At 51.3% G+C, this 24,172-nt stretch overlaps 1 protein-coding gene across 2 annotated transcripts in view; it reads left to right on the top strand.

Annotated features, from left to right (window-relative positions):
- ACACB (acetyl-CoA carboxylase beta) overlaps positions 1 to 24,172 on the top strand; it is a 109,107-nt gene that overhangs the window by 43,518 nt on the left and 41,417 nt on the right. For both annotated transcript variants that reach the window (XM_047828208.1, XM_047828207.1), the window contains exons 12-26: positions 315 to 476; positions 1,854 to 2,017; positions 3,760 to 3,910; positions 4,008 to 4,111; positions 5,342 to 5,423; positions 7,784 to 7,929; positions 9,096 to 9,246; positions 11,279 to 11,413; positions 12,741 to 12,887; positions 14,211 to 14,399; positions 16,282 to 16,382; positions 18,764 to 18,852; positions 18,932 to 19,056; positions 23,335 to 23,448; positions 23,582 to 23,695. In XM_047828208.1, the coding sequence (XP_047684164.1) occupies positions 315 to 476; positions 1,854 to 2,017; positions 3,760 to 3,910; positions 4,008 to 4,111; positions 5,342 to 5,423; positions 7,784 to 7,929; positions 9,096 to 9,246; positions 11,279 to 11,413; positions 12,741 to 12,887; positions 14,211 to 14,399; positions 16,282 to 16,382; positions 18,764 to 18,852; positions 18,932 to 19,056; positions 23,335 to 23,448; positions 23,582 to 23,695 (1,974 nt within the window). The remainder of the gene's footprint in view (positions 1 to 314; positions 477 to 1,853; positions 2,018 to 3,759; positions 3,911 to 4,007; positions 4,112 to 5,341; positions 5,424 to 7,783; positions 7,930 to 9,095; positions 9,247 to 11,278; positions 11,414 to 12,740; positions 12,888 to 14,210; positions 14,400 to 16,281; positions 16,383 to 18,763; positions 18,853 to 18,931; positions 19,057 to 23,334; positions 23,449 to 23,581; positions 23,696 to 24,172) is intronic.

Consider the following 24,172-nt stretch of genomic DNA (forward strand, 5'->3'; position numbering starts at 1 on the left):
TTGCACGGATGGCACCCGGAGTCTGTAACTTTTATTTGACGCACGGGTGTTGTGGTGGCGTGAGGTGGTTTTACGAAAGTGGCTGCTTTTCCTCGGGGGACGCTGTTTGTTCCCTGGGGGCGGAGTCAAGCCTCTTGCCTTTTTCTTGCTTTGCTTCTCCCGCCACCGCAGCCACAGTGTTGCACGCTCAGGACGTGCTCGGTATCCCTGAAATCGTTCACCGCGCCTCTTCCTCCGTGGCAGTGCACTCGGTGTTTGCGGGCCAGGGTTCCGGTGGGGCCGAGGCTCACGGGGGGTGGATCTCTTCCTTTCAGATCGCCATGGGGGTGCCATTGCACCGGCTGAAGGATATCCGGCTTCTGTACGGAGAGTCACCATGGGGGGTGACACCCATTTCATTTGAAACTCCTTCTAACCCTCCGCTCGCCCGAGGCCATGTCATCGCGGCCAGAATCACCAGCGAGAACCCAGATGAGGCAAGTTGGGAGGTTCCCCACCCCGCGTCTGCCGTCTCCAGCCTCCCAGTGTGGGACACATCCCAGACGTTAGCCTTGGATGAGACGCCCAGGCTTCCCAGGGTACAGACAGGCGTGGGGAGGCGCACGGTTTGATCGGGGGTGAGCCCTTCATGCGTCTCATTGGTCACTTACATGACAGTTTGTTGCCCTGCACTACAGCTCAACGCGTTGAGGTAGGGTTTTGTGCCTGGGACCTGCTGAGGGAGGCCGTGGCCGGGCCCCATTGTTGGACTCGAAAGGCCACATCCATTTTGGGGATGAGCAGCCAGGTTTAGAACCCGGGGCCTTGGTTTTCTGGCCCCACGCACTCTCTGCTACAACATAAATGGAGTCTGATCCTCCGTGAGGAGTTCCTTTGCGACTTGTTCTTCCGTGCGCCTTAAAGATCAGCCAGCTGGCCTCTGTGCCACTTGACATAGTTGCTCACGGTTGATTGTCACATAATCTCCATAATTTACCACAGCCTGACTGTTCCATGATTACACTCGAGAAACTTGGGGTAAGAGGTTTGTCTCCCCCCACCCCCCTTTTAATGAAAGGATTGTAAGGTGTGGTAGCTCTATTCATTTGGCATCTTGGGCTGCAAACGACCGACTCTGGTGGTGATTAAGGAAAATGGGAGGTTTTCAGGGGGATGATGCCTGGGAGGGCGGAGAACCAGGTGTGGAAACAGCTCAGGCACCTGAAACTCTCCAGCTCTCACCTCCAGGTACCTGTGCCCAAACGGATGCCTCCATTATGCGCGTCAGAAGCCCTGATCACAGCAAGCCAGGGTCCGTGTCCCCTCCCCCCTTACCAAAATTATTTTCAGGGGGATGGGATGGGCCATCCCCTACCCCCCACCCCCATAAGTGTATTCGGTGTGTGTTAGCGTTAGATTTCTTTATCTGCTGGAATTTTCATAATCCAGAGTTCAAAAGCTTTTTATTACTGACAATGTCAAGCTGATAAAATCAGAATGTATTTTCATTCCACTCCATCATGAGCAACGTTCACCCATATCGTATCTGTACCTCCTCTGCGCGCAGCCCCTCTCCGCCCCCCCCCCCGCCCGCCCCGCCCCAGCCCATCCAACTGGGTTATTTATTTTTATAGTTTTTTTTAAAGTAGAGATTACCTGCGTGCACTGACCTGCGGACGTAGGTACGCCCAAGGGTAGATACACCCACACCCGCAGTGGGAGATATCAATGTTCTGTTGATGACGCTAAGCTTTTAGTTGTGATGGGTGTTCTTGGGTTTTCCTAGGATTTAATTCTGATGCACATTTGGCCGGAGTGACGATTTTTTTTTGTTTTTTTTTTTCTCCATTTTGCTTTTTCTGCCCGGGCTCCAGGGGTTTAAGCCAAGCTCCGGAACGGTTCAGGAACTGAATTTCCGCAGCAACAAGAATGTGTGGGGTTATTTCAGCGTGGCTGCTACTGGCGGCTTACACGAATTTGCGGATTCCCAGTTCGGGCACTGCTTCTCCTGGGGAGAGAACCGGGAAGAGGCCATTTCGTCAGTATCTCCCTCCTTCCCTCCTCCTTTCCCTCCTTTCTTCGGGAAACTAAACGTTAGCCTGTGGCTTCAGATACAGCGGCACCAGGAGATAAAGGAGGCGAATCACCGAGCAGACCCTGTGTCAAATACCCTTTGCTAAAATCCAAGAGCGAAGTCTGCCCTCTTCCTGTGTCCGAGATCCGTAAAGGCCATTGAGCTCACCAAGGGCATTTTGGTCTTGGGATCATTACAGGTCGCATATAAAAGGTGCCAAGTACTATAGCTTTAAAAAAAAAAAAAAAAGATGCGTGTGGGACTTCTTTAGATACAAACCTTTTAAGTAGGTCCTGGAGAAACGCCCCTTGACAAAGGGGCTCCCGAATCCCGAAATACCCACATCTTATAATTTCTCCTGCCTTGCCCCGAGCGCAGAGAGGTAAAAACCAGCTCATGTTGTGATTAAACCTTCTCGTGTGGATGAATAACTGTCCTTGAGAGTGAAAAGTCCCAAAGACATTGCAGTCATTCTGTCTCAAAGGCATTAAAATCAGGGTGCCTGGCTGGCTCAGTCGGCGTGGCATGTGACTCTTGATCTCAATGTTGTTAAGTTTGAGCCCCACGTTGGGTGTAAAATTGAAGGGGGAGGAGGAAGGCCAGCCATCCCAGCCCATGCCGATGCAAACGGCCTGTGGCTTGCGTGTCCCATGCTGTGAATGACCAGTATCCATTTCAACAGAATTCAGAGGGAAGAATTTCAGCATTTCTTATGGCCACCAGAGTCCGGTGCGGGGTGGGTGGGGGGGGGGGATCAAGGGTGCCAGTTCCCCCAGGACTGAGGCTTTCCTAGGATTTGGGATTTCTCACTGCTACAATTGGGCGTGTCCTGCGCAAATTGGAACAAGTGGGTCACCCTTGAGCCCAGTAGCTCGTCTCGTACATGCAGATTCCGGTGCCACAGCTGACCTTCCGTAGACTATTGACGCCCTCATTTGATCTTAGTGCATCTTGTGTATTTTCTCTCCCCCCCGAACTGGGCTTGTGATTTGCCCCTTTGCTCCACCTGTTGAATGCACACTGGGACACCAATGTCAGATATCAAAGCTCCCTCCCGGGAAGAGAATTGTTCTAATCCCACCTCTTTCTCTGGTGCCCAACACTCTCCCTGTGATTTCATAGGGAGTAGGGGTGTCAGCCCTTTGGACTGGAGCCCTGTTTGGGGGAAGGCCACCCCTCTGGGAGATGGGAGGTGGTGACCAACCAAGCACGGGTGGATGGGTGACCGCCACCCCCTCAGTGGAGGGACAGCGTTGGCCGTCCGTAGGCCCACCCCGGGCATACCCAGCAAAGCAGCTGCCCTGGGTGCTGGGGATTTGAATAGGGCTGGCCGGAGAGAGTCAGAGCTACTGGCCGTGGTTAATAATCATTACCATCACGGTAATTAATCCTGTTTGTAGCAGCCGACCTTTTTTATCGGTGACTGTGTGCTCTCTATGGATTGTCTCACTTTAATCCTCAAGCACCCGTTGGAAGTCAGAGTTCTCTCCCCATTTTCCAGATGAGGAAACTGAGGCCCAGAGTGGTTAAGCCACTTGCCCAAGATTGCCTGACCAGTAAATGCTGGAGCCGAGATTGACACCTGGGCCATTGGACTCAGGCCCCCCTCATTCAACTGTGCTATTCTGGCTCTCTGAGAAGCACGCAGGAACTCTGTTGGCCGGTATATTAATTTGGAAAACAATCAATGTGCCTTTCCCCTCAAGGAACATGGTGGTGGCTTTGAAGGAGCTGTCCATCCGGGGCGACTTCAGGACCACCGTGGAGTATCTCATTAACCTGCTGGAGACCGAGCGTTTCCAGAACAATGACATCGACACAGGGTGGTTGGATCACCTCATCGCTGAGAAAGTGCAGGTGGGGGGGCTGCATGCTTCTCCCCTCGGGGTCGTGGAGCCCCCGGCTCCTCGTGGGCTCGGTCACCACCGACACTGAAGCGTGGAGTCTTTCCTAGGCTGAGAAGCCAGATATCATGCTTGGGGTGGTGTGTGGAGCCTTGAACGTGGCCGATGTGATGTTCAGAACCTGCATGACGGATTTCTTACACTCGCTGGAAAGGTAGGGCACGATGGTAATTCTTTTCCCCCTGTGGGATGCGCGTTAGTGGTGAGGAAGGCGATGACCAGCCCCCAGACAGTTAGGGAATCCCTCCTCCTTGCTTGCCTCTGAAATTCCTCGCCTGAACCGAGTCTGCCCTGGAGGAGAGTCGCTGGGGATGGGATCCTCAAGGCAGCAGACAGAGGGGTGCTTATTCATGCTGACTTGTGCAAGCGACGTCATAATACTTGAGTTCAGAAAGAAGGTGGATTTGAGAAGCAAAGCAGGGTATAGGTCACCTCTACAAATGTTCTTTCCGGTCCCTCGCCCGAATCAGACGGTGACTAGTGAAATGGAAGGGGCCAGGTCGCTCACTGTTAGAATGGGCCAGGATTTCGCAGCTTCAGCACCCTTGATGTTTTGAGTTCCTTTTTTTTTTTTTTTTTTAATGTTTGTTTATTTTTTGAGAGAGAGAGAGACAGAGTGCGTGCCACGGAGGGGCAGAGAGTGAGGGAGACGCAGAATCTGAAGCAGGCTCCGGGCTCCAAGCTGCTGGCACAGAGCCCGATCCGGGGCTCAAACTCATGAACCGTGAGATCACGACCTGAGCTGAAGTCGGATGCTCGACTGACTGAGCCGCCCAGGCGCCCCTGAGCTGATTCATTTTTTACTGCGGATTCATTTTTTATTGCAAGGGCTGTCCTGTGCACTGTGGGAAGTTAGCAGCATCCCTGGCCCTCTATCCCCAGTGTCCTCCCACCCCCTCACTCCGCCAGAAGTCATGACAATCAAAGACATCTCTAGACATTGCCAAATGTCCTAGAGTAGAGGCTGAAGTCACCCCTCGTGGAGAAACATTGTGATAGGCAAATGAAACTACAAAAAAAAAAAAAATTAAAAAGAGAATAGATTTTAGCACTTGGTTATCATGCTTCTGAACAGTAATAGAATCTCAGTGCGTGCACCCAGTTTCTTTACCCACATGGGGAGTTTTTCCAAGAACAAGCATTATGAATTTTGCTTCCTGGGAAGCCCTCTGGAAATTTCTCATCCTTGAGTAAGTGCTGTTTCCTTAAGTTCTGAGGAATGTCAGTTTCCTTGCCTTTTCATCAGTTTTAGCTTTTTTAGTACAGTCAGGTGGGTTGATGCTTAGGCAAGGCAAAGAGCTGAGTGATTGGTTCAAATCCAGAGGACGGCTGCAGAGTTCTCGTTCATTCCCACAGCCGACCGTGAGTCTGTCTTCTCTTTCAGGGGCCAGGTCCTTCCTGCCGCTTCTCTGCTGAACATCGTGGATGTGGAATTAATTTATGATGGTGTTAAGTACATTCTCAAGGTGAAGGCCCCGGGTTTCTTGGATGTCTCCAACACTCTGGAGGCTGGTGGGAGTTTTTATTTCTGCAGTGAGCCATGCCCGGAGTGGACTTGCTCATGCTTGGGTCCTGGGACGCCCCAGGCAGTCCTGTGATCTTGAAACCTAAGCCCTTTGGGTTTCAGAATGCACAGACTTGAGCGATAGGCACAAGGTACGACGGAGCATGTGTTAGCGTCCTGGGGCCGCAGTAACAAAATACTGTAAGCTGGTGGTTTCAGACAACAGAAAGGTTATGTCTCGCACTCCGGAGGCCAGAGTCTAAAATCCAGGTGTCCACTGGGCCCTGTTTCTCTGAAGTCTCCAGGAAAGAATCTGCTTCATGCTTTCCTAGCTTCTGATGGTTGTGGGTGGTCCTTGGTATTCCCCGGTCTACAGACTGTCACCCTGATCTATGCCCCTGGCTTCATATGACCGCCTTGCATGTGGGTATGTGTTCACAGTGTCTTCCTTCTGCATTGGGTCTCTTCTCAGAAAATCACCAGTCAGATCGCATTTAGGGCCCACCCTCCTCCGGTAGGACCTCTTTCAACTAATTACACCTGCAAAGACACTATTTCCAAATAAGGTTCACATTCTGAGGTGCCAGGAAGGACATGAATTTGGGGGGATGATATCCAGTCCAGTACAGAGCATGAGCAGGACCTGTGCTGAGCTGGCATAGTGTGTGGGTCCCTTTCCACAGGGCTGGTGAGGCCAGCTCTGCACCGAAGGTCAATGTGTGGCTTTCTAATCTCTCCCTGGCCCACCTTCAGGGCTTTCCTGAAGGTTACTCGGGGTGGCTGTCCCTTCAGAAGTATCCGGTTACCCTTGCTGGGGCACCCGAGGTCAATTCAGCAGAGACTATCAGGGAGTCTCTGAGATGTGCAGTCACAGGGTCAGGCCCTCGTTCTGAGTCAGGGTGACCTGTAGGGCCAAAGTGTCCCCAAGAAGCTAAGGCGGCCTTTAGGGAGGGAAAAGATAACCGAACTTGAGTCAGCTTTTGAGGCAGAATATTTATCTTCTGTTATCTTATCTTTAAGATCACTCAGCACTTTACGCTTCCAACTTTGGGGTTTTTCAGGTTTAGTTCAGCCAAACGAGCGTGTTATCCGTGCGGGCGTGCTTATAAAACCACTTTTTACCCCTCCATGCTGCTTGGCTATTCTGGGGGCCCTGGTTCCCCCAGTGTGTTTTTTAAATATGGCACACGCTTATTGCATAAAAGTCAAAAATTTCAAACAAGCACAAAACATCAAAAGAGCAAGCCCTTCAGGTGCTGACTCCGGGAGGCGATCCCTATTAACGTCTTAGCAAATCTCTTCAAAATTTTTTTCCCCTTAGGCATCGATTTTGCACATTGAGATCATGGTGCAAATACTGTTGTACTGCTTTGATATTATTACGGCATAATGTTTTCCCCTGTTAGTAACAAGGCTTCTTATATCAGGTTGTTGTCTCTAATGCTGTCCAGTAGAACTTTCCGTAGGAAGGCAAATGTTCTGTATCTGTGCTGTCCAGTATGGGGCCACCTGTATCTACTGAGTGCCGAGGAACTAAATTTTCCTTTTTTTTTTTTTAAGTGAAATTAATTTACATGTAAATAGCCAGCCTAGCCAGGGGCGGCCATGTTGGACAGTGCTGGTCTAGAATATTCCGTTGCAAGGTCGTTAGATGGCTACTTTCTCAGTCTTCCTGTTGCCACGAATAGTATTGCAATAGACATTCCTATACTTCCTAATACCTTTGGTGTCCACATGAATATTTTACAGGTCAAGGGCTCTTTAGGGTGTTTCGTGCACGGAGAGAGAGCATTCACGTCGAACCGAGGGCTAGTATGTCCGGTTGAAGTACAGAGCTGAGGTCAGGGCCTGGCCACCTGTGCCTTTCTCGAGTGTCCCTAATGTCCGGTGTGCCCCCGGGCAGAGCCGGGTCTGAGGAGGACAGAGTCCTGGTCACTGCTGGAGTCTCCAGGACTGCCTCGCTCCCGGCGAGACCCCCACCGCATCTCTTTGCTACTCAGGGTGGCCCTGCTTGATGGGGCTGATGCTTGAAGACAGGAATCGGAAGGGCAAGCGATTGGTGGGGATATGGCTAGGCTGGAACTCCGCCTGTAGCCGGTGGCCATCAGGCCACCCAGGGGACAAGTGTGGCACACTGACGCAGGCCCTCTGCAGCTCCAGCAGCGGCTCCCTGGGGGCGAATGAGGGCCGAGACTGGAGAGATTGCAAACGTCCACTGTGGCACTCCCACCGTGGACGCTAGCCCTTGCTCGTGGCGCCGTGGCACCCAGGGACAAGCGGGCCTCCTGAATTCGGGCAGGAACACTGAGCCTGTCCCTACAGGTGGCCCGGCAATCTCTGACCATGTTCGTCCTCATCATGAACGGCTGTCACATCGAGATCGACGCCCACCGGCTGAATGACGGCGGGTTACTGCTGTCCTACAATGGCAACAGCTATACCACCTACATGAAAGAAGAGGTTGACAGGTACATGGCGGGGTACACAGAGCCGTGGGTTGAAAATACAAAGCCAGCTGTGTGCCGCCCAAGAGTCTTCGATAAAGTACCGTTTCCAGTAAATTCTGGGGCCCGTGGAGAGGTTAATCTCTTGGCTGGAAATCCACCAACTGGCAGACATTTGGGGGGAGGCTCCCAGGACGCCCGTTTCTAGTGACATAGCGGGGTTCAGAGCCGGATGGGATGCGACTCCCAGCTCCGTGGCCTGTGAGGCGTGCGACGGTGTGTCAGCTGCCCCTTGTCTGAGCTGCGGTGCCCACACCGGGCTGAGCGCAGGCTTGGAGGAGAAGCAGCCGTCCAGTTAGGGCAACGGCTCCTCGTACCAGGCACGGAGCTAGGTGCTGGGATGAGACCGTGGTCACGACCCATGGAGCCTGTTGGCGGATGTGACCCATTAAACAAGCAGAAGTGGCAGGAAAGGTCTCTGTGCACCTGAGTGGGTGAAATACAGGAAGGAGGCCCAGGAAGCAGGTAGCAGGGGGGCATCACGAGATAGACCCAAAGACCCTCCTATTCCGATGCAGCTGACCACACTGAGCTCATACAGTGAAACGCGGACCAGCCCTGACGAGCAGGCAGTACAGACCCCCTCTCCCGCTCCAGCCGAGGGGAGTCAGGCCCAGTGCCTGCGAAAGCTCCGCTTAGAGAGTTGTCTCCCTTCCCAACCTTCGAAGTTTTGGAAGAAGGCAGACTGGATTCGCCCCAGCCAGAGCACTATTTTATTACCTCTTTTTCAGCCCTGTTCTGTCTGCCAAGAATGTTCAAGGTTATTATAGGCTCCCCCCGGGGGCATACTCTCCCCAGTTCGGTTATAAGGCGAAGACTTAACCATTGGTAACTATGTATCGAATAATATTGATTGCGTTTTCTGTGCCTGTTAGAATTCTATCAGTAAAAGGGACTTGTTTTCAGCCAGAAAAGGGTTTGCTCACCCGCTTCATTCCCAGTTGTCTCTGCCGTAACCGTCAAAGGCTAGCATTTGGGAAAGTTGGAATCCAACAGACCACGTGCAGGGTCATGCTCATGGCTGCCTCTAGGGAGGGGGAGATACCAGATACCGTCCAAAGCCTGACTTGGGCATGCGGGGTGGATGGTCCTCCCCATCTACCCGCCTGCCCGCCCGTTCTCCCTCCCAGTTACCGTGTTACCATTGGCAACAAGACCTGTGTATTTGAGAAGGAGAACGATCCCACGGTCCTGAGGTCCCCTTCGGCCGGGAAGCTAATACAGTACACGGTGGAGGACGGGGGCCACGTCGAGGCTGGGAGCAGCTACGCGGAGATGGAGGTGAGCACAGAGCCCGCCCCTGGGGTGAGGCTGCAGCCGGGTCTCCCCTCCCCCCACTCCCCAAGGGAGGACCATCCGCCATCATCCAGTCTACACCTCTCCCCTGGGCTGCCACCTGCTGACTCCTCAGAGAGCCAGTATGTGGGGTTCGGCCCAAATTCTCTGCAGTGTTCAAAGGGAAAACCTCCAAAATGTACACTCTGCAGGAACGCATGAGAACTGATTTTTTTTTTTAAGCTTATTTTTACTTATTTTGAGAGAAGGACAGGAGAACAAGTGAGAGAGGGACAGAGAAGAAAGGGAGAGAGAGAATCCCAAGCAGGTTCCACGCTGCCAGCACAGAGCCCGATTCGGGGCTCAAACTCACGAACTGTGAGCTCATGACCTGAGCTGAGGTCAAGAGTCAGACGTCTAACTGACTGAGCCACCCAGGTGCCCCAAGAACTGATTAATATTAATGACGGTGATGATTTAACAAGCCGTAAGCCAACACTTATAAAGTGCTTGCCTGTGGCAGGTGCTACTGTGGGCATTTTACGTGTCTTTAATTACCTTCTGTAATCTTTCCGGCAACAGTCATAGGAGATGGGCACAGAGAGGATTCCCACATGACACATGAAGAAACGGGCCCAGGCAGGCCGAGGAACTCACTCAAGGTCACACAGAGCTAGCTAGGGTCCACACCTGGCCTCCATGCCACGCTGCCACGGTAAATAATACGATGATGGCAGTGAAAATGCGGCGGCTGTAGGAGGTGGTCCTTGCTGACCTCCCGCCATGTGCCAGGCTCCTCTTCTCGAGTAATCCTGGTTACTCAAGAGGCCTGTGAGGCGTGGCTGTCTTCCATTTTATGGTTGAGGAGAGTGAGGCTCAGAGAGGGCAAGGCACCTGGTAGAGGTCACGGAGCGATGGGTGGGGTGCTGGGCTCCAGCCCAGGTCTGTCTCGGGCGCCCAGGCTGTGAGCTGCTGACCTAAAGGGTCACAGTGCTGGCTGCCTGCAGCCCACGCCACGGTGGCAAAACTCGTCATGTCTGTGTTGGCAGACCGTCAGGCCAGTCAAAGGGGCTGGTGACTGTGCTGGGAGCACGTTCTTCTTGCCACCGAGTGTTCCCCAGAGGGTTTTCTCACTGCCTTTAAGAAAGGAGCCGGTCACTAGGGGCGCCTGGGTGGCTCAGTCGGTTAAGCGTCCGACTTCAGCTCGGGTCACGATCTCGCGGTCCGTGAGTTCGAGCCCCGCGTCGGGCTCTGGGCTGATGGCTCAGAGCCTGGAGCCTGCTTCTGATTCTGTGTCTCCCTCTCTCTCTGCCCCTCCCCCATTCATGCTCTGTCTCTCTCTGTCTCAAAAATAAAACGTTAAAAAAAAAATTAAAAAAAAAAAAAAAAAAAAAGAAAGGAGCCGGTCACAAAATACACCATGTTTTCAGAATATGTCTGTTAATCCCCCCCCCCAAAAATGATTTAACTGTATTTCTAAGAGAGAGGCTTTACATCACAAATAAAGATCAGTGTCTGGGGCACCCAGGTGGCTCAGTCGATTAAGCGTCCAACTCTTGATTTTGGCTCAGGTCATGATCTCATAGTTGGTGGGTTTGAGCCCCGCATCGGGTTTTGCGCTGGCAGTGTGGAGCCTGCTTGGGATTCTCTCTCTCTCTCAATCTCAATCTCTCTCTCTCTCTCTCTCTCTCTCTCTCAAAAGTAAGTAAATAAACTTAAAAGAAAAAAAAAGAAAAAAGAAATTAAAAAAAAAAAGCAGTTTCCATGCCTGTAAAATGGGTACAATAAACACCTGCCTTCCCAGCTGCCTTTGCAGACGGAGATAATTCATGAACAGCACCGAGCCTAGCACACAGCAGGCTTCTGGCAAATACCAGTTCCCTCCATCCTTTACCCATGAACTCTGCTCAGGGAGTCGTTCTATTTAAATGACCAAGGACCTGCTCCAGAAAACCGGTTCTGGGGGACTCTAGCTGTCACACACGCACACACAGCCAGTCCTGGCGGGCTCATCTCGTCTCTTCCTTCTGCAAAACAGGTGATGAAGATGATCATGACCCTGAACGTGCAGGAAAGCGGCCGGGTGAAGTACATCAAGCGCGCGGGGGCCGTGCTGGAAGCGGGCTGTGTGGTGGCCAAGCTGGAGCTCGATGACCCTTCCAAAGTGCGCCCGGTATGTTGCACCCTGGCACAGCCACCCTGGCTGGCTCTGCCCGTTCAGGGAGCCGAGCTGGCTTGAGACTCCTGACTCGTCCTGCCCCTGTGGGCCCCCGGCAGCGGCATGACGGGCACAGAAGCCTGCCTGCCTCTGCTCCTACCCCTCCCATCAGCTCCGCATCTGGCTCGGGGTCAAACTCAGGTTCTTCCTACAAGACCCCAACTGAGTTGTCCCCCACTGGCTTTTTCTTCCCCCCCACTGTCTTCTCTGGCTTCACCCACTTTTCTTCTCCCCCTCATTTAATCGAACACGCCATGATCTTCCACTTAGAACCTGCCCCCTTTGCCCAGAAGCACCTTCCCCCAGATGTTTTCAGTGCTTTACGCTCTTACCTCTTGTAGACATTTATTCAAGCGTCATCCCTGACCCCTCCCCCCGCCCCCCGCGGTGAGGCCTTTCTGGACCACCTTTTAAAAATGTTTAATAGATTTTTTTAGTTTTATATTCACAGAAAATTTTGGCCAGATAGTACAGAGAGTTTCTATATACCTTGCACCTAGTTTTCCTCTTACCGTCTTATATGAGTGTCGCTCAGCTCCATAAGTGCAGGATGAGGGACTGCCCTCGGCCCCCGCTGTGGGGGCCCAGCTGGAGAACCAGCCCCAGACTATGCAGAAGAAACCCTCTGGTTAATCTCAAAGGACAAGAGGAGCCCGCAGGGGTGGGGCAGCGGAAGGGGCAGGAAGCTGAGGGTTCCAGGCCAGCAGAACGGCGCGTCCCAAACCTCCTGGGCCCCAGGGCTGCACGAAGTAGGCAGTCAGCGGACATTTGTAGAACGAATGACTAAATGAAGGGGCGTGTGAGGTCAGGGTGAACCCTTGGGGGGAGCTTTTTGTTTTTTGGTTCTCCAAGGCTAAATGTTTGTGATTTACAAACAGCTGGCACATTGGCATGAGAGTTTCGTTCAGTTTTCATCCGGCTAGGTGTTTATGTCTGGGATTGGATAAAGACGGAAAATAAGTAGGGAAAATAGATAGTCGTGATTAGAAAGCAAAGTGAAACAAAAGAACCTAATCTCCTCCAGAATCACGGGGGGCACCTGACAACGGATCACGGATCACGGCATTTGCGATGGGGGAGATTTGGGAAGCCAGCATCGGGGTGTGAATGTAGCAATTGTGACATTCCAGTACGATGTCTTCTGGGTTTTTTCGTTCTTTTTCCCTCAGGCCTCATCCTAATTATATTGCGTATTGGTAGATCCGCCTCGCCCCTCGTTTTTATCTTGTCTCCCTCAGGAGGCAGGTGTCCTTGACCTCTGGTTCTTGCTGTGTCTCATCAGGCCGAGCCATTCACAGGAGAGCTCCCTTCCCAGCAAACTCTGCCCATCATCGGAGAGAAACTACACCAGGTTTTCCACAACGTCCTGGAAAACCTGACCAACGTCATGAACGGCTACTGTCTGCCAGAGCCTATTTTTAGCACAAAGGTAGGTCATGTGCGAAGGATAGGTATGTAGTCTGCACGCGTGTGCAGGTCTGTGAAGAGCCACGAGGGCTTAAACCATCGGATCCGAGGTCTTTACTGAAGTAAGGAATGGAAAAACGGCTAGTCCTCCGTTTTTACAAAGGACCTCTTCTCAGGAACTTCCTCACTTCGATTGTAAACACGGGTGTACGTTTCTCTTTGCTTCCATACTGTTGCGAAAGCTGTATTGCTTTTTTGTGGTTCAGTTCGTTGCATCCCGGAGAGTGTTCAAGGTGTGCGTGAGGAAAGGAGTCCACATGGGTCCCCTCTTAGAGAGCAAGGAAGGTGCTTTGGCCCGAGACAAGCTCTGTTCGTTGTTCATCGTTCCAGGGGCCCGTTGGCCTACTGACTCTGTAGAGAAATGAGTTTTCACACTTGCAGGCTTCTGCGCAAGACCCACGATGCTAAATTCATCATCACTGGTAATGACATCGTGCGTCACCTTCTATCTCTTAGTGGTGGTGACTGTGCGGTGGTATTTATGGCCAGTATGATATTGTTTCCACCTTACAGGTAAGGAAACTGGGACGCAGAGAGGCTAAGAAACTTGTCCCGTTTCATCCGTGAAAAAGATCGGGTTGGATTTGAACACGGACCATCTGTCTTCAGGGTCTGTGCTCTTAACTCCTGTGCTGTGTTGTCGAATCGTGATCGCCATGACGGCCACACTTCTTTAGCCTTTGCACTTGCCAGCGTGTGCGTTCTTTCAGTTTTAAACCGCCCAGCCCCTGTGGTGGCAGCACGCTTATCCTTCTCACTTCAGAGACTGTCAACATTTCGGCTGCTGGGACCCCTGGAAGCAGCCTCGTGTCGCTGTTAAGCATCTCAGGAGCTTGATGGCCCCAGTTTGCTTCTCACTAGCTGGGTGACTTTGGATAACTCAGTCAGCCTCTCTGTTTCAGGTTTCTCAACTATAAAATGGGAATAATGATTATCCCTACTTTGTAGGGTTATTTCTGAGGATCGGGTGGGAAGGTACAAATAAAAGTTTTAGCATGGTGCCTGGCACCGAGCAAGCGTCCTCGGATGTGAGCTCTTCGTGTGGCCTTGTGCAATATCCTCACGCCAGGCTGGTGGATGCATGGAGAGGGGAGTGCAGGGAAACTGAGTATTCCCCTTGTGGTCAGGGGGCCATTCTGCTCGGGACTGTTCTAGAGGCTGCTGCGTCTAGCTCTTGGGCTCCTCGAGTACAGGACCTGGGTGGTGCATGTCGGGTGCCTCGTGGAGGGTGGTGTTGCCCAAGGACCCGCAGGGCCTCAGGCTGACGCCGTGGTCCCTGCTTCAGCTGAAGGAGTGGGTGCAGAAACTCATGACGACCCTGCGGCACCCGTCCCTGCCGCTGCTGGAGCTGCAGGAGATCATGACCAGCGTGTCGGGCCGCATCCCCGCCCCCGTGGAGAAGTCGGTCCGCAGGGTGATGGCTCAGTATGCCAGCAACATCACCTCGGTGCTGTGCCAGTTCCCCAGCCAGCAGGTACGTGCCCCCTCCCCGGCCCCACCAGGGGACCCCCGGGTGCCACTCGGGAACTCAACTCCCGGTCACCGTGGCCTCTGATCGAGCACGCACGGTGTTGGGGGCTGAGAGTTTCCTTTTGAGCCCTTCTCTGCAGAACCCCACCATTTTCTCCAAAGCAACAACTGTTTAGATGAACACAGGGGGCCTCACTCTATAGAACTCAGATTCAGAATAGGAGTGAGCGGTTGCTACAAATGCAGGGTGCATTTTCCACACCTGACCTGGCTGAAAGAGAGGCAGTTGTGGGTTTTTCTTGCAAGACGGTAGCTTTGACTTTCCCCTGGTGTCTGTAAGGCGATCATCTTGGGGCTAGATGTGTATATGACATTTTTACGTAATGGAAAGCCTTCCAGGGTCGTATAAAATATCTCTAATAATACTATGTTGGTCTGATTTTTTTTTTTTTTTTTTTTTTTTGCTTTTATCAAGCATTTTAAAGGCAATTTGCTTTTGGAAGAACCTGCCCGTGTCTCATTAGAAGGGATTCATACCGTCACTCTTCCCCCACCCACATGTTCGTGATTTGGGGAGCTAGGGGTCAGCCACTCCAGAGGTTGGAATAGATCCCACCAAAAGGGATCTAATATGGATTTTATACTGGAACAGGCTGAGTGAAAGACACCAAAGATCACCTGTTGCATGATTCCATAGAAAAGGCAAATCCCTGGAGACAGAAAGTGGATTAGGGGTTGCCAGGGGCTGCAGGAGGGGGGATCCAGACATTTTTAAATGCTTATCGGGTTGCTTTCTGGGATGATGAAAATGCTCTCAAATTAGATAGTGGCAAATGGTTGCACAACTTTGAATGGACTGAGAAATGCTGAATTAGGTGCATACTTTCAAGGCGGGGGAGAGGCGCCCGGTGGCTCATTCGGTTAAGCGTCCGGCTTTGGCTCAGGTCATGATCTTGTGGTTCGTGAGTTTGAGCCCCTCGCCGAGCTCTGTGCTGACAGCTCAGAGCCTGGAGCCTGCTTTGGATTCTGTGTCTCCCTCTCTCTCTGCCCTTCCCCCGCTCGTGCTCTGTCTCTCAAAAAATAAATAAACGTTAAAAAAATAAAAAGAAAATGAATGGGAGACATACCGTGGTATGTGAATGATATCTCGACTGAAAAATAACCAAAACACAACTCTAAAGAACCCCAGTTGAGAAAAGTATGCATTTGGACCTTTTAGGAATTTGTTGTTAGTGTAGATTTTTTCATTAAAAACAATTTTGTTGCCAAAAGCAGTATGCTAATACCAATAAATCTAGTTATAAAAACAAGACCCCCCCCAGCACCTTCATTTTCCCTGGGGTTGAAAATTCCCTTCCCTTTTCCCAGACCACTCATATTTGTGGAGAAGAATAATACACGTGTCTTTACGGGATTGTTGTCATTTCTAAGCTCTTGAATTCCTCCAGCCATGTGTTGAGAGGGACAAACAGCTGGTGGCCAGAGAGCTTTGGAGCTGAAAGTTTTGATTTTTAAAAATGTTTTTTAATGTTTATTCACTTTTGAGACAGAGAGGGAGAGAGGGAGGGAGGGAGGGAGGGAGGGTGAGCAGGGGAGGGACAGAGAGAGAGAGGGAGACACAGAATCCAAAGCAGGCTCCAGGCTCCGAGCTGTCAGCACAGAGCCCGACATGGGGCTCGAACCCACGAACCGTGAGATCATGACCTGAGCTGAAGTCGGACGCTCAACTGACTGAGCCACGCAGGTGACCCAAGAAATTTTCGATTTTTGAATGAGCCTTGAATGGGTCCTCCATGGAATCCCACGGTGGGTCCTTCTGGTGACTTCTGGAGGTGACCGGATCGTATGGTGATGAGTGGTCAGACCTATCCTGTCTCCCCTTCTAGATAGCCAGTATCCTTGACTGCCACGCGGCCACCCTGCAGCGGAAGGCTGACCGGGAGGTGTTCTTCATGAACACCCAGAGCATCGTGCAGCTGGTCCAGAGGTGAGTCCCGGGCCCCCCATGGGGTGTGGTTGTCACCACACGAACGTGGCACTCTGGGGCTCTCTGAAGCTAAGACCCAGCCCATGGGGTTACTTATTCCTAACCATAGAAACTCCAAGCAAGACCCTTTTCGCCTGTGATCTCAGTTCACCAAGTTGTAAAATAGGACTTAAGACCCTTCACGCACAGTAAGTCATCCTGAGTTACAAGTGGATTAAGTTTTGTAAAGGGCTGATGACACATGGCACATACTTAAGGTATCTTTGACTATATGACAGTGGGAATACAGTGGTTTTGTTGGCTTTATAAAGGGCTATACGGATTATTGTCGTTTTGAAATCATTGCAGAGGAGAGATGATGAAGATTTTTTCGGCTATGTTTTGTTTTGAATGTTTATTTATTTTTGAGAGAGAGAGAGAGAGAGAGAGCACGCACGAGCAGGGGAGGGGCAGAGAGAGAGGGAGACACAGAATGCGAAGCAGGCTCCAGGCTCCGAGCTGTCAGCACAGAGCCCGATACGGGGCTCGAACTCACAAACCGTGAGAACATGACGTGAGCTGAAGTCAGATGCTTAACTGACTGAGCCACACAGGTGCCCCAAGAATTTGTATTTTGAGGAGCTATTGAGCAGCAAGAACTATTCTAATGACAGGAAGAATGGCCATGTTGTGTGAAAACTGTGTCGCAGGAAAGCTTTGCATGTAAGGACAGAATCCAAACGTTTTTAAACCGGAGGAGATTAAGTCTGTGCCCATTTACCACCTGCTGGAAACCACCTACCACAGAGAGGTAGGACCCTGGGAGACTGCCCCTCTCTTCAGGGAGCTCTTCGGCTCATGGGGACTCGGACTGCTCATAGAGGATCGACCTGACACAGGATATCTTTGGATCCCCCACAAGAAGAGAGTTTCACAGCCAAGTGCTAGGAGGGGAGACCCTCCCCCAGAACACTTTGACCGCTAACTTTAAACCCACCCTTTCGCTTCAGAGAAACACCTAGAAGAAAATGAACAAATGTTAAGTTAGCTAAATTCCCTAGCAGGTTTTTCTGTGTTAAAAATAAATAGCAAAGCTCTTTTTTTTTTTTTAATTTTATTTATTTATTTAGGTAATCTCTACACCCAACATGGGGCTCACAACCCCGAGATCCAGAGTCATATGCTGTACCAGCTGAGTCAGCCAGGCACCCCTCAAAGCTCTGTTTTATATATATATATATATATATATATATATATATATATATATATTTTAATATATATATGTGTATATATATATTTTTTAATTACATTTGATTAAAAAAAAAGGAAGGAAGAGAAAGAAAGAAAGAAAGAAAGAAAGAAAGAAAGAAAAAGAAAAGAAAGGAAAATGGGGCCCCTGGGTGGCTCAGTCGGTTCAGTTCAGGTCATGATCTCATGGGTCTTGAGTTCAAGCCCCGTGTTGGGCTCTGTGCTGACAGCTTGGAGCCTGAGCCTGCTTTGGATTCTGTGTCTCCACCTCTCTCTCTCTCTCTCTCTCTCTCTCTGCCCCTCCCCGCTGGCACTCTCTCTCTCTCTTAAAAATAAACATCCAAAAAAAAAAAAAATCACATTTGAATAAGTGCATGTTTTGGGTTCTTTCTTTTGTTGTCATTTAAGTGACCCTGGGGTTAAACTGGTCTCAACGCCCTTAAAACTCAGTGTCGCATCTCTTAAGGAATTCTGTTCCCTATGTGCAGAAATGATTTAGAAGAGAAAATGTTTTAGGGAGCATCCAGGTTAAAATTTGGTTTTTAAAAGAGAAGTGAGGGGTGCCTGGATGCCTCGTTTGGTTAAAGTGTCTAACCCTTGATCTCGGCTCAGGTCATGATCTCATGATTTGTAGGTTCGAGCCCTGTGTTGGGCTCTGTGCAGAGTCTGCTTGGGATTCTCTCTCTCTCCTCTCTCTCCCCCTTTCCTGCTCTCTTTCTCTCAAAAATAAACAGACATTTTAAAAAAATAATAAAAGGGAAGTGAAATTTACATAAGGATCTATCGATCAATGTCTCTCAAGTTTCATTTACTTATTTTTCAAGCTGCCTTTATGCCTATGGTGGTCAGTCATTTTGGTTTTCAGGCTGACCCTGTCTCTTCTCTCTGGGGATGGGCAGGTGCCATCCAAAGGCTCAGGCTTGGACTCTGGCTTGTGGTCAGAACTTGGGCAAGTCACTGCTGTCTTTGGCCTGCAGAGTCAGTGTGAATGAACCGACTCCCACATCCCTCCCAGGCTTGAGGATTGGGGAGTGCAGCCTCCAGATACTTTATTACCGTTTTCCCCTTTTGGAAGTCCTAAAAGCCCCGGCTGTAGACCCAGGCACTCTGGGAAGTAGGGCTGACGGCTCAAGCAGCCTCCCCTGCCTCCCCAGGTACCGCAGCGGGACCCGCGGCTACATGAAGGCAGTGGTGTTGGATCTCCTGAGAAGATATTTACGCGTGGAACACCATTTCCAACAAGGCAAGTGTCGCCGCCCACGCTGGTGACAAGCCCACAGGGTGGGGGGGCCCTGAGCCTCACCCCTGTTGTCTCCCTCTAGCTCACTACGACAAGTGTGTGATCAACCTCAGGGAGCAGCTGAAGCCAAACATGTCCCAGGTGCTGGACTGCATCTTTTCCCACGCGCAGGTGGCCAAGAAGAACCAGCTGGTGATCATGTTGATCGTAAGCAGGACGGGGCACCCTGTACCCACAGCGGGAGTAGCTCGGGGTCCACAGACGTTCTGGAAAGGGCCGGGGTAGAAATATTTTAGCTTTTGCCTGCCGTGCAGCCTCTGTCCTGACCTTGTGCAACGTCAAGGCCTGCAAATGGACACGGCTGTGTCCCAATAAGACTTTGTTTATAAAACCACGCGGCGCGGGTGGGATGCAGCCGCCCCTGGGTGCAATCTCGACTGACGCTCACAGAGCGCCGCCTACGTGCCGGGCACTCCTCACGTGCTTTTCAAAAACCGGCTCGTTGACTTGAGCAAGCCCGGAAGGTGCGTACTGTGCTCACTCCCGCTCTGGCAGAGCACAAGGAGGTGAAGTCACTTTGCCAAGGGCACACAGCTGCTAAACGCAGAGCTGGGATTGGAACCCAGAGCCTGCCCCCCGCCCCCCGGAGTCTTGAGTTATTAGGGGCTATTGGATTCTGAGTCTGGTAGGACTTTGGGTTTGCCTTCTTGGAGAAGCACGGAATTTCTTCGTTCTTATTTCTCTTCCTACCAGATGGTAATTAGCATCCTTTATAGTTCGAGATCTCTTCCCTTGATATGGTCTCTGACCCGACTCACTTGGAAAATGCAGGGTCAGGAGATACTAGGAGATCCGGACTTGGTTTTAGCAAGAAGGCGCCGACAGATTTTTTTTTCTTTTTTGTAAAGACAGTAAATGTTTTGGTCTTAAGAACCATGCAGCCCGTGTTGCAACAGTTCAGTTCTGCTGCTGTAGCGTGAAAGAAGCCATGGTCAGTGTATAAGTGAATGTATAAACTTTATTTGTGGGGCACCTGGGTAGCGCAGTCCATTAAGCGTCTGACTTTGGCTCAGGTCATGATCTCACCGTTTGTGGGGTCGAGCCCCGCATCCGGTTCTGTGCTGACAGCTCAGAGCCTGGAGCCTGCTTCGGATTCTGTGTCTCCCTCTCTCTATTTGCCCCTCCCCTGCTCACGCTGTCTCTCTCTCTCTCTCTCTCTGTTTCTCTCTCTCTCTCTCAAAAATAAATAAACGTTAAAACAAATTTTTAAAAACCCACTTTATTTACAAAAATGGGCGGTGGGCCAAATTTGGGCCTGGGCTTATAGGATAGTTAACACCCTAGCAAGATGGTTTCAGAAATACTGATATTTTTGTAAAGAATCATTTTGAAATCTCCTAGTGCGGCATGAGGATCTCTTAATCCTAGCTGTACATGAGAACCTCCTGGGGTAGGTGTAGGGCGACTTTTAAAAAATACAGACACCCTGGCCTCACCCCTGGTCAGTTAAATCCGGCTTTCTGGGGATGTGGCCCAGGCATCAGTACTTTCTGAAAGCTTTCCCCGGTGCGAAACTTCCTCGTGGGCTGCGTATTATATAATATTATCAGTTTAATGTTTAATTTCTTGGATGTTTCAATGGTTCTTTCGTTAGCTAGGAGATCTTTTTTCTCAAGGAGGTACATTTTTTTTTTTTAATTTTTTTTTCAACGTTTTTTATTTATTTTTGGGACCGAGAGAGACAGAGCATGAACGGGGGAGGGGCAGAGAGAGAGGGAGACACAGAATCGGAAACAGGCTCCAGGCTCCGAGCCATCCGCCCAGAGCCCGACGCGGGGCTCGAACTCCCGGACCGCGAGATCGTGACCTGGCTGAAGTCGGACGCTTAACCGACTGCGCCACCCAGGCGCCCCCATTTTTTTTTTTAACATTTATTTATTTTGCAGGGAGGAGGGCAGAGAGAGAGGGAGAGAGAGAATCCCAAGCAGGGTCTGCATTATCAGGAGAGCCTGAGGCAGGGCTCACGCTCATGAACTGTGAGATCGTGACCTGAGCTGTAGTCCGATGCCCACCTGACTGAGCCACCCAGGCGCCCCACAAGGAGGTGTATTCTTACCGGGAGGGATCATGGGATCTGTAACTGACTTTCAAAAACGAAAGCGTGTGTGTGCACACGAGTGTATGCATGCTAGAGAAAAAGCAGGTGTGGCCATACGGTCAAAGTTGAGCAGCCGGTGGAAGTGGATCATCATTATCGGGGTTTTCCATAAACCGACCCTCATTTCTGGTGTAGTTTTGGCAATTCTTCCAAATTATGTTTGGAGGGAGAGCTTCCCAGTGTGCGGCCCATAAGTACGGGATTGGGAACTTAGGCCTGAAGGTCTGCCTGTCACGTGTTACCATCTCCTCGCCGTTCGGAAGCCAGGGGTGAAAGCTTTGGATTATTCTGCTGTTTGCTACTCTCTGTGCACATACTGACTCTCTTCTGGGCGTGAAAGAGCAAGGGGCGCCTGGGTGGCGCAGTCGGTTAAGCGGCCAACTTCAGCCGGGTCACGATCTCGCGGTCCGTGAGTTCGAGCCCCGCGTCGGGCTCTGGGCGGATGGCTCCGAGCCTGGAGCCTGTTTCCGATTCTGTGTCTCCCTCTCTCTCTGCCCCTCCCCCGTTCATGCTCTGTCTCTCTCGGTCCCCCAAAAAATAAATAAACGTTGAAAAAAAAAAAGTAAAAAAAAAAAAAGAAAGAGCTAAACATTATGGACATCAGAGGACAGTCTTGGTGGGGTGGCCCCCGGAGCAGAGAGCTAGGACACTTGCTCTCGGGGGCTTCTCAGTGACGGCGGCTGTAGATGTACTAAGCTTGGTGGGGGGGATGTGTGAGATCCGTTATTCTTTTGGCTCTCTTGGTGCTATTTATTGAAAATGTTTGCAAAGTTTCTACGTGATTTAGAGTTAATATTTTAGCACTGCACTGTAGAAACTGTAAAGAATGGAGGGAGGTATTTTATACTCCCTAGAGAAACCACCTAAAAATATTTATTGAAAGTGGTGAGTTCTTTGCATTTGATGGTGCCTAGGACACTTTCTGGAAGGACTTGTTAACTGCATGATTACTTTGAAATGAAATTTTCTGAGTCTTTAAGGGGCCTTCATGTCTTTCTTTTCTTTTTTTTTTTTTTAAAGTTTATATTTTGAGAGAGAGAGAGAGAAAGAGCACACCAACAGGGGAGGGGCAGAAAGAGGGAAACAGGATCCGAAGCAGACTCCGCACTGACAGCAGGGAGCCCAACACGGGGCTCGATCTCACGAACCGCGAGATCATGACCTGAGCCAAAGTCTGACGCTCAACCAACCAGGGGGACTTGGTTGCTAAAACAGATCACTTACAGGGAGGGAGAGAAGGTTAAGAATAATCTCCTGTGCAGTTTCTTCAGCACGTGTGTTTGTGTCCAAGTGTGAAATGTTAATGCGTTAGAAACGTGCTGATCGTTCTGACCGTAGAAACAGAGCAGGCTCATTCTAATTAGGGAGATGCAGAGGCAGGAGTAGAAGAAAGGACCCATGGCCCCACCATCTGGTGACTTCTTGGAAAGCAGCCTGGGCTGCGGCAGGGGTGGGGGCGAGTTGCTGGGGCGTTGAGAGTCCCAGCAGTCAGTGATTTGCCTTCTGAGAGTGTTTAGGGAACATCCGCTCTGAGCCATTCCTAAGCCCTTCTTGTGTTCCGGGCATAAGGAGATGTCCAGAGCAGGTGCATGCAGCCTTGGTCTCTAGCAAGCAGGTCCCTCATTCAGAAGCAGGAGGAGGGATGCACGTGGAATGATCACCCCTCTACTTCTTCTGCAACTCAGATCCTCCTTCCTGCTGGAAGCTGCCCTTGACCCCCCCACACCCTGAACGCTCCCCGTGGGGACGCGCAGAGGGCGGCTTACCACACCCTCGCTAGAAGCATCCCATGTGAACCTTACTTTTTGTTTGTACCGGGCTCCATTTCCCCTCGTCCCTCTTGTCTGCACCTGTGAACCCCTTAAGTCAGGCAGCAATGTAGAGAGGAAAGTGAAGCCTCGGGGACAGAAGAGACCTGGCTTCAGATTGGCCCTGAGCCTCACTTTCCCCATCTGTAAAATGGGCACCGTAATGTAACTCCTCAGAGGGCTGGGAGAATCTGGGGAAATGAACGTAAAGGGTCTAGTTGCTCGCCTGGGACACATTAAATGCCTGATAATGGCCGCCTATTAATGGTGCTGTAGGTAGAGACTTGGTTGTATTTTGCATGTTAGCAGGTGTGGAGGGCATGTCAGGGGTGAATGGGGGGCACATGGTGGACAGTGGTAAAGGGTATGATTATCAGGCTCTGCCGGGGATGTGCAGAGAGCTGAGCAGCTGTCTGGGTTGTTGGGGCGGCCGCACGCCCCAGCTGTGGGTGAGGGCTGGGCGTGTTTCCTTCCGGTGGAGCAAAGCCGTTTGGATTTCTGTTTTTGTGTCCCTCAAAGGATGAGCTCTGTGGCCCAGACCCTTCCCTGTCGGAAGAGCTGACCTCCATCCTCAACGAGCTCACTCAGCTGAGCAAAAGCGAGCATTGCAAAGTGGCCCTCAGAGCGAGACAGGTAGGGTCCTGGGGAGCGTTCCTCCCGCCACGCACATCCCTCACCCCGCACGGCCCCTCTGCCGCCATCCCACGTCCTGATCCCAGGGCCCGGCCCTTGGCTTACCCCAGCCCTCTGTCCCCTCCCCCTGCAGATCCTGATCGCCTCCCACCTCCCGTCCTACGAGCTGAGGCACAACCAGGTGGAGTCCATTTTCCTGTCCGCCATCGACATGTATGGCCACCAGTTCTGCCCGGAAAACCTCAAGGTGAGGCCGCTTCCTCCCATCCACCTGCCACAGAGCTCACACTGTGGCCCAAGTCTGGCCTCGGGGAGGTGGGCTCCCCGTGCCCTCCGTGTGCGGGCACCTGCCTTCAGAGCACGGTTGCAGGTACCAGTGGTTCCGTCCAATGTGGCCAGGGCTGCCCGACGGGACCTCGGGGAGCCCAAGAGAGGTTCAGTCCTGCAGGATGGACAGAGAGTATCAGGCAGCAGGGCTCCCCCCCACCCACCCCCCGAGGTGCAATTGTATTTTATTTGATTTTATCGAATTTTATTTATTTATTTATTTATTTATTTATTTATTCATAAATGTTTACTTATTTACTTTTGAGAGAGAGGGGGAGGTGGGCAGGGGCAGAGAGAGAGAGGGAGAGAGAATCCCAAGCAGGGTCCATGCTATCAGCACAGAGCCCGACGCGGGGCTCGAACTCACGAGCCGCGAGATCATGACCTGAGCCAAAAT

Source organism: Prionailurus viverrinus, chromosome D3 (genome assembly GCF_022837055.1).
Source record: "Prionailurus viverrinus isolate Anna chromosome D3, UM_Priviv_1.0, whole genome shotgun sequence".
NCBI classification, from domain to species: Eukaryota; Metazoa; Chordata; class Mammalia; order Carnivora; family Felidae; genus Prionailurus; species Prionailurus viverrinus.